At 39.5% G+C, this 9,606-nt stretch overlaps 1 protein-coding gene across 1 annotated transcript in view; it reads right to left on the reverse strand.

Annotated features, from left to right (window-relative positions):
• The window catches only part of LOC103083998 (MORF4 family-associated protein 1-like), a 63,803-nt gene extending 58,828 nt beyond the window's left edge, over positions 1–4,975 (reverse strand). Inside the window, exon 1 of the mRNA XM_007467558.1 lies at positions 4,904–4,975. Coding sequence (XP_007467620.1) covers positions 4,904–4,975 — 72 coding nt within the window. The remainder of the gene's footprint in view (positions 1–4,903) is intronic.
• Positions 4,976–9,606: the final 4,631 nt, after the last annotated feature.

A 9,606-nucleotide genomic window follows, 5' to 3' on the forward strand; every position in this document is an offset into this window, starting at 1 on the left:
ACATCTTTATTGGGGTATAATTGCTTTACAATGGTGTGTTAGTTTCTGCTTTATAACAGAGTGAGTCAGTTATACATATATATATGTTCCCATATCTCTTCCCTCTTTGTCTCCCTCCCTCCCACCCTCCCTATCCCACCCCTCCAGACAGCCACAAAGAACCGAGCCGGTTTCCCTGTGCCATGCGGCTGCTTCCCACTGGCTATCTACCTTACGTTTGTTAGTATATATATGTCCATGTCTCTCTCTCGCCCTAACACACCTCACCCTTCCCCCTCCCCATATCCTCAAGTCTGTTCTCCAGTAGGTCTCTGTCTTTATTCCTGTTTTACCCCTAGGTTCTTCATAACATTTTTTTTTCTTAAATTCCATATATATGTGTTAGCATACGGTATTTGTCCTTCTCTTTCTGACTTACTTCACTCCGTATGACAGACTCTAGATCTATCCACCTCATTACAAATAGCTCAATTTCGTTTCTTTTTATGGCTGAGTAATATTCCATTGTATATATGTGCCACATCTTCTTTATCCATTCATCCGACGACGGGCACTTAGGTTGTTTCTAATGCACATGTTGTTGCAAGCAAGATGTATACTATTTTTGTTTTAAGCCACTGAGATCTTGGGTTGTTTGTCACTGCAGCGCAACTGACCCATCCAACTTCATTGATTTGTTCAGTCTACTACATACATTCTCAGTGGGAATACTACTGCCCCAAGGGGGCAAAAATTGGTTCTTAGAGGGCAAAAGAGCCTTACTCTTCTTGTGTATAAAGCACAGATATACATGCAGTAACAAATATACAATATATCTGTGGTATTAAATTTTCATGGGGCTGGGGGTGGGGGAGACCTAGGGAAAAAAATGTCTAAAAAGGCTCATTAGGAGGCAATAATGAAATAATGGTTGAGAAACATTGGTCTTTAAGGCAAAAAGTAATGGTCAGCCTGTCTTTTTTTTTTGCGGTTTGCGGGCCTCCCACTGTTGTGGCCGCTCCCGCTGCCGAGCGCAGGCTCCGGACGCACAGGCTCAGCAGCCACAGCTCACGGGCCCAGCCGCTCCACGGCATGTGGGATCTCCCCAGACCGGGGCACGAACCCGTGTCCCCTGCATCGTCAGGCGGATTCTCAACCACTGCGCCACCAGGGAAGCCCCAGCCTGTCTTTATAAAGTCTAATCCAGAGGTTCTCAACTCTGGTGACACGTTTGAAGCTCCTGGAGAGCTTTTTACTTATTTTATTTTATTGTTATTATTATTTTTGGCTGCTCTGGGTCTTCACTGCTGCGCATGGGCTTTCTCTAGTTGCAGCGAGTAGGGACTACTCTTCATTGCGGTGTGCAGGCTTCTTATTGCAGTGGCTTCTCTTGCTGCAGAGCACGGGCTCTAGGCACATGGGCTTCAGTAGTTGCAACATGCCGGCTCAGTAGTTGCGGCACGTGGGTCCTAGAGCATGTGGGCTTCAGGAACTGTGGCTTGTGGGCTCTAGAGCACAGGCTCAGTAGTTGTGGCGCACGGGCTTAGGTGCTCCGTGGCATGTGGGATCTTCCTGGACCAGGGATCGAACCCATGTCCCCTACATTGGCAGGTGGTTTCTTAACCACTGCTCCACCAGGGAAGTCCCTGGAGAGCTTTTTAAAAGCACTGATACCCACGTGTGGTTCTCAGAGATTCTAATTTAATTGGTAGAATCCACACATTGGTATGTTTTTTAAAGCTCCCAGGTAATTCTAATTTGCAAAGAGGGTAAAGAACCACTGGACCAGACATTCTCAAAGACAAAGCAGCATTGCTTTCCCTGGGAGAGGTGCCACACAAATAGCAGAGAAATAGCACAGTGCACTGGAAATGGCTGGCATGGAGTACAACTCACTTCTATTTTAGAAGGGCTATTCTGGCCTCACACCAGGTAACAAAAAGCTGGATTCATCAAGAAGAGACAGCAATGTCCAATTTCTGTATTTTATCTTTCCCATTTCATGACGCACTATTTGAATGCAGAGGGTCCTTTATGACTCATTTGGAAAACATAAGAAGGGAAAAAATATGACTGTAGTTATTCCTGGGCTAGTACCCATAGTCAGCATTTTCTGCACAGATGCAGTTTGGAAATCATCTCTGTCTTCAGCTCCTAAAATTTAAAATTCTTACTGAGTTAAAAGCTATTCAGCATGGAACCTTCTTTATCCTCTATAACTAGGGAAACTCTAGATGCCAGGGGGACACTTTTGCATAGATTGTGAAAATTAAAACTTAAATTAACTTTTTCAAAAATTAAGAAGATAAAACACTTTCTCCTTCTTAGAAAGGGGTCTCGGTGGCTAAATGACAGTGACGAAGGATTATCATGGCTGAATTTGGTCATTAGATGTATCATCACTTATTCTTTTCTGAAATATCAGTTGGAATTGACAATGATATGGCTGTATTTTTTTTCTTTTCTTTTTCTTTTTTTTTGATATGGCTGTATTTTAATGAAGTGACTCCATTTCCAGCCAGGAAGTCAAAATTATAATGTGTTGATTAGCAAGTATATGACTTTATATTTTCCTTTTACACATCTTCACAGGAGATGGCGTTTACATTGTTCTCATTTATTTGGAGGTTCTAACTAAAAGGTGTAGGTTGTCTTTCTTGATGTTATTTTTGGTCACTGAGTACCTAGTTTAAGAGCAAGGGTGGAGATATTTGCAGGCATTTCTTGTGAAATTTCTTGAAGCTGGAAAATAAAATTTCTAGGAAATTCTTCATGAGAAGGAGAGAGTCAGCATCAGTTGTACAAGTTGACAAATGCTCACAACTAGCTTGTCAACACTTTGTTGATGATTTTGGCACAGGCAGAAAAGAGAAAATCAAGTGTTTAAGGTTACCTGTAGAGACAAGGATGGATTTGAGATGCAGAGATGGATAAAATGTGGATCCAAGAGGTTTAAATGCTAACTGATCTGTAGTTCTAATTCTAATCTAATTCTAATTAATTCGAATTCTAATCTAGTTCTAAACTAATTCTGAAGAATGGCAACAATGTGTTGTAATGAGTCCCTTTCAAAATGCCTAGGGGCTCCACTTACTAAAGGGGGGAGAGCCGCTCAGTGTCATATGATGCTGCTCCCCTAGCCATAGCTGATTGGACAAGGAGTAGACATGTGACCTGAAGTTGGGCTAATTACATTCTCTCTCCTGGATATTTGGAATTGGGATGCAATCTCTAGTTAGTTTTTCTTGGGCAATGGAGCTAGTAGGTGATAAAGAGCTGGGGCTAGACTGCCGTTTTCTACCAAGGGATGCTGAAGCAGAGAAAGCCAATCTTCAAAGAAAAAAGATATTACTGAGCTTAGAAGAGATGAAAAGGATACCTTTAGTTCCTGACTTTCAAGTTCCATGTCAAGTCCCTTGGCATGTGAAGTTCCATGTAAAGACCTGGCTGTCCCACTGGCTTTGGTTCCACTAGATACTCCTGTATCCTTTTAATAAGCATCACCCCCTGTGCTTGAGTTAGTTTGAGTGGGTTTCTGTTCCTTGCAATTATTCCTGATTACGACAGTGTTCTTCTTCACAAAGAACAGCTAAAATCTATGAAAGACATAGGCCACATTTACTGCAGACGTTCAGCTTCTTAAAATTTTGCTTGAATTATCCACATTAGTCTTCTGGTGGATGAAGTGGCTGTTTAGTATAACGGATGTGGCAGGCTTTGTGAGCAAATGGGTCAGAAAGAAATGCTGAATGCCATGAAATCTTTGGAACAATGGGCACATGTTTTACCATACATGTTCTAAACAAAAAGGCAAAGATCCAAACATGCAAAACCTTATGGTTGCATTTTTCCTTCTTTAACCTAGTTAAGTTCTTAATAATATAGCTAGATTTAAAGGAGATATGCATAGCAATTTAATGTCTCCATTATAAAGGGTTTGAAAAGATGCTAAGATGGATAGAATAATCAGCTCTATCAGTTCCATTAATTTCTAGCCCCCTTTTGCTTCTGCTTTAGACCCCTGACACCAGTTATGCAAATTTGCTCACACAGTGCCTGGTTGCTTTTGCATAGTAATTTAAATGTAGGTGTCTTATGAAGACAAAAGGAAATGCACTGTCCTTTTCAAAATTTAGAATTTGAACTGATGCACTGATTTTCTTTCTGTGGAATTACCAGGCAGCTGGAGAAACAGCTGGACCAGTTTCTGAACGCCAACAAAAAACCTCAAGTCTGAATTACAGTAGGGGTTTTCATCAGAATTTTATAGTATTGTTTAATAAATACAAAACACACTTTAGTAGTAATTGGCTACTTTCCTGTTTACATTAGCAAATGAATTATGAAGATGAAGCCAAATGCGCTAAGAGTTGCTTGATTCACAGAGAGAAATCATTTTGGACTTTAAGTATTACAGAGTCCATTTTGAAGGAGGATCTAAATTAAAGCCCTTACCTAACCTGTCTTAGTTTCCTAGGGGCAGTATAGCTTAATGGTCCTTGAGGACTGCTTGGGTTCAACACCCAATTCTACTAGCTATGTGACCTTTGGCAAGTTATTTAACCTCTGTGTGCTTTAATTTTCTCATTTGTGAAGTGAGGATAAAACAGTGCCTTCTTCATTGAGTAGTTGTGAGGATTAAGTGAGTTAGTTTATATGAAGCACTTAATACAGTGCCAAGCATACAGTAAGTGTTATTAGTCATTATTGTAACCCCAAATGCAAAATCTTATATTTTCCTAAAATTTCAGCCAGTGGAACTAATTATTTCGATCAGTGCAATATCCTTTCAAACCCAGTTAGTGACTCAAAAGTAGGGAAATAGACATATGTTTGCCTTTTTACAGGCAGACCAGTGTGGGTAAGGAGGGGTATAGAGTCATGCATGTATAAACTGCTTTGATCTCAAAGATCAGCTTCCTACTTCCTTATGAGAAACACATTCTTCCCAGTAGGTTGGCTGGATGACCGTCTTATCTTCAGACAGGGCCAGCATGTTCTGGTTAATGGTAAGTAGACAAGGTACACTGGGTCAAGATAGGTACAAGGTGGACCCAACTGCAGATTCTGGGAGGAAATCCTTGCCTCACTGATATACATCAGAAGGGCGTGGAACTAAGGAAGTGAGGGTATCTTGGGGAAGCGGTTGATAATAAGGAGAAATAACTCAAAGTTAGAGAGTTTTTCTGAGTTGGATATCACAGTGCTAGGTAATACAGGAGAGGGACTATTCAGAGATCTAGACAGACAGCCTGCTGTTTGTCTTTTTTTTTAAACATCTTTATTGGAGTTTAATTGCTTTACAATGGTGTGTTAGTTTCTGCTGTGTAACAAAATGTATCAGCTATACATATACACATATCCCCATATCTCCTCCCTCTTGTGTCTCCCTCCCACCCTCCCTAAACCACCCCTCTAGGTGGACACAAAGCACTGAGCTGATCTCCCTGTGCTATGCGGCTGCTTCCCACTAGCAGCCTGCTGTTTGAATCAGGGCTGTTTGTAGATAGCAGCATCTGGAATGGGAGGGACTATTAAGAATACATTAAACCCTTTCTCAGAGGGACTGTGATTTTTCCGTGTATCAAGATGAGAGAGCTAATTAAAGGAGCCATAAGGGAATTGAGATACCAGAAGTAGGGGCCGGATCTCACCAATCGGACAGAACTCTGTGTCAGAATTGGAGCGTGTGACTGGAACCATAGCAGCAATGGCAGATTACACTGGATGTTGGGATAAAGATTGGTTAGGATGGTCCTGGGGTGGTTTGGGTAGAACCTTCATGTCCAGTGGGTCTACCCATATGGATAAGGATAAAAAAGGCTGGAAGGGGGAGGGAGAAAAGAACACCAGGATGTTTATGAAGGAGTGAGGGAGTCCTTTAGGTAATTTCTTTTGTCTTCTAAACTTTGAGTCACAGAAAGCACCATTGATCTTCTGGACATTTTCTCATTTAAGGAATGGTGGTCTTAAAGAATGCCTTACATCAGTCTGGGCAACATCTCTGAGTGACGGGTAGGAGAAAAAAATAAAAAGAACTATGTTCCCTACAGAATTACTAGGCTTCTCCTGGCAATAAACTCTAAGAGATTGGAAGTTTCCCCCTCTCTCTCTCTCTCCCTTTCTCTTATGTCCTTAAAATACCTGCTTCCTAGCATGCAAGGAAGAACTAGGCTTATTTAGCATGACATAAAAATCTACTTTGAAAATTCATATTTTTTGATTACCAGATTAGGGAAGCACAATGGCTTTTGGAATCAGAATTGCACTAGTTGCAAAGGAAAATGATCTTCTATGAGAGTTGGGTGGTGCGCAAATATCCTTGTCGTTGCTGTTGAGTTAATAAGCCTCCCTAACTATCACTGATTATAACTACTTCTTGTTGCAGAAAAGAATTCCTTTTCATAACTACAAACATAACCTGTTGCCTAAATTATGTAAGTAGAAACCAAGCACATGGAAATCAGAGACAGAAAAGAGCATTTGGTATTCAATTTACATTTCTGAATGAATGAGATGCTCATTGTGCATTACAAGATAATGATGATGACAATGGTTAGGAATGAAGGAGGAAAAGGAAAGGGAAAGGGACAGAGAAAGGCAAGAAACAGCTGTAACCCTATGGCAGCTGGCTTACCAATTACTGCTGCTGAAGCGACTACAATACACTGTTTTCAATTATTCAGAGGCTGGTTCTCCAGTTTGTATATCACCTCAGGTTTTTGCTTCAGATGTCGCCTTCTACCGATTGCTCTTTAGTCATCCATTTAATGGCTATTAATCCACAGGGAAGATGAGGGAACAAAAGAGATTAATGTTAGCTAAAACTTTCCCAGTGTTTTCTTCATTTCATTCTCACAGCAACTCTATAAGAGAGGGTCTATTATCCTTGTTTTACAAATGAGGGAACCGAGGCCTAGCAACATTCCCAAGGTCACACAGCTAGTATGGAGCAGAGCTAGAATTTGAACCATGGGCTGTCTGAAACTAGAGACATGCTCTTACCCATTACATTCTCCTACTTCCACGCTACTCAGACTTCTAACTTGTTTCCAGTCATTGTAAATTTTCCCAGTGCTTTATAGTTTACAAATGTTTCCTTCCCTCCCTCCCTTCCTTCATCCTTTATTTTGTGTGTGTAAATGTGTACTACTTTGGTTTATTATATTAATTTTCTTCTTGTATCTTTTGAGTTCTTAAGCCTCAAGATGCCCCTGTGTTGCAATGTTTTGCAGTCAAAACGTTCTATAAGGCCTATTAAAGAAAACAGCAATTTCCTAGGCCCCAATTTTCTCAGTCCCCTCCCCCAGAGGCAATAGCTGTCAGCTATTTCTGCTGTTTCTTTTGGTATTTGTCTCAGTATTTCTAAATAATATGCTTATATTGCTACTTGTTGATTTTTTTAAAGTTAGGTGTTTTATGAAAGATATCTTTCAACTACCTCAACCCCAGCCTACCCCAATCACACACCTATACACTTTCCTATCCATTCTTTCAATATAGTTATATCATTATGTTGGTTAAGTTAAATCAATATTTATGTTATTATGACTATGTAAATGCCTACATACTATGATTACCTTTCTTTTTTGTTTTTCATGGAGTTATACATGCTTTGTTTTTATTTTTCACTTACTTTGTTTTATTATAATTATCACTACCTCATAACCAAATTCTCTCCCAAAGGTGTATTTTCAATATAGTCAGACACATTAGGTAGTCTCTAAATTTCACCTTCTTTGAAACATCTGAGAGCCTTCTGATTTTCTCAGTTCGAAATGATACATGCACTCCAATGTTCAGTGCAGTGCTGTTGACAATAGCCAAGACATGGAAGCAACCAAATTTCCATTGACAGAGGAACAGATAAAGATGATGTGGTAATACATATATACAATGAAATATTACTCAGCCATCAAAAAGAATGAAATATTGCCATTTGCAGCAACATGAATGGACCTGGAGATTATCATACTAAGTGAAGTAAGTCAGACAGAAAAAAACAAATATATGATATTGCTTATATGTGGAATCTAAAAAAAAAAAAGATACAAATGAACTTATTTACAAAACAGAAACAGACTGAATTAGAAAATGAACTTATGGTTACCAGGGGGGAAAGGGGGTTGGCGGGGGAGGAACAGATTGGGAGTTTGGGATTGACATGCTGTATTTAAAATAGATAACCAACAAGGACCTACTGTATAGCACAGGGAACTCTGCTCAATATTCTGTAATAACCTAAATGGGAAAAGAATTTGAAAAAGAATAGATACATGTGTATGTATACTGAATCACTTTGCTGGACACCTGAAACTAACTCAACATTGTTAATCAACTATACTCCAATATAAAATAAAAGTTTAAAAAAGTAAAATAAATAAATAAATAAATAATTTATTTATTTATTTTTGGCTGCATTGGGTCTTCATTGTTGTGCATGGGCTTTCTCTTGTTGCAGAGCACAGACTCTAGGCGTATGGGCTTCAGTAGCTGTGGCTTGTGGGCTCTAGAGCGCAGGCTCAGTAGTTGTGGTGCACGGGCTTAGTTGCTCCATGGCATGTGGGATCTTCCTGGACTAGGGCTCGAAGCCCGTGTTCTCTGCATTAACAGGCGGATTCTTAACCACTGCGCCACCAGGGAAGTCCCATCCATTTTGACTTTGATTCTTCGAGTAGACTCGCTTCACAGCTGTCATTCTAGGATCAAACTTGACCACTATTCTGAGAATTTACACGTCTCTTTCTTGTGTTAGATCTCATTTCCAGAATCCTATGTCTTAATCAGCTTTTGATACTTTTTTCTTTCTTTTATCGTCTTTCTTTTTTTTTTCTTTTTCAGTAATGATTCCAAAATTTCAGTGGCTAACAACAAAAAAGATTTATTTCTCACTTTCATTAGGTATCCTCTGTAGGTTGGCTGCAGCTCTGCTCCATGTTGGCTTCTTCTCAGGACCCAGGAGCAGTCCTGATCTGGCCCACACCAATCTTTTGGGAGAGAAAAGAGCAATGATATCCATCATTTCCACTTACTTTTAATTGTTCAAAGCAAACCAATAGCCAAGTTTGATGTCACTGGGATGGGAAGTAAAATTATAACCCTGATAGAGAAGGGCAGGGAATTTTTTGAACACATAACACAATCTACTATGTGTTCCTATTTCTTGGTTTGCTCCAACATTTTTGGAGAACCATCCTCCAGTAGCTTCCTGAGTAAGGGTGCATAAGAGTTAAATTTGTTGAGATCGTGTATTTCTAAAATGTCTTTTTACCCAATTGACAGCTAATTTATATTAGCTTTGTATAACTTTTTTCCCTTCTGGAAGTTTATTTTTGTTCCTAAAGTTCTGAAATTTCACAGTGGTGTGTCATGGTGTGGATTTGTTTCCATACATTGTGCTGGATAGTTGGTAGACCCTCTAAATTTGGAAATTCATGTCCTTCAGTTTAGAAAATTTTCTTAAATTATGCCTTTGATAATTTCCTGCCCTCCACCTTTTTTTCCTTATTTGTAATCATGTTTATTTTTCATGTCTCCTATTTTATTTTATATTTATAAAGGTTCTTTTACATTATCTGAATGTGTTTTTTTCCTAAATGGTATTTGGCTTACTTATTTCAGGAATGC

The sequence above is a fragment of the Lipotes vexillifer genome, unplaced genomic scaffold (assembly GCF_000442215.2).
Source record: "Lipotes vexillifer unplaced genomic scaffold, Lipotes_vexillifer_v1.1 scaffold722, whole genome shotgun sequence".
NCBI lineage: Eukaryota > Metazoa > Chordata > Mammalia > Artiodactyla > Lipotidae > Lipotes > Lipotes vexillifer.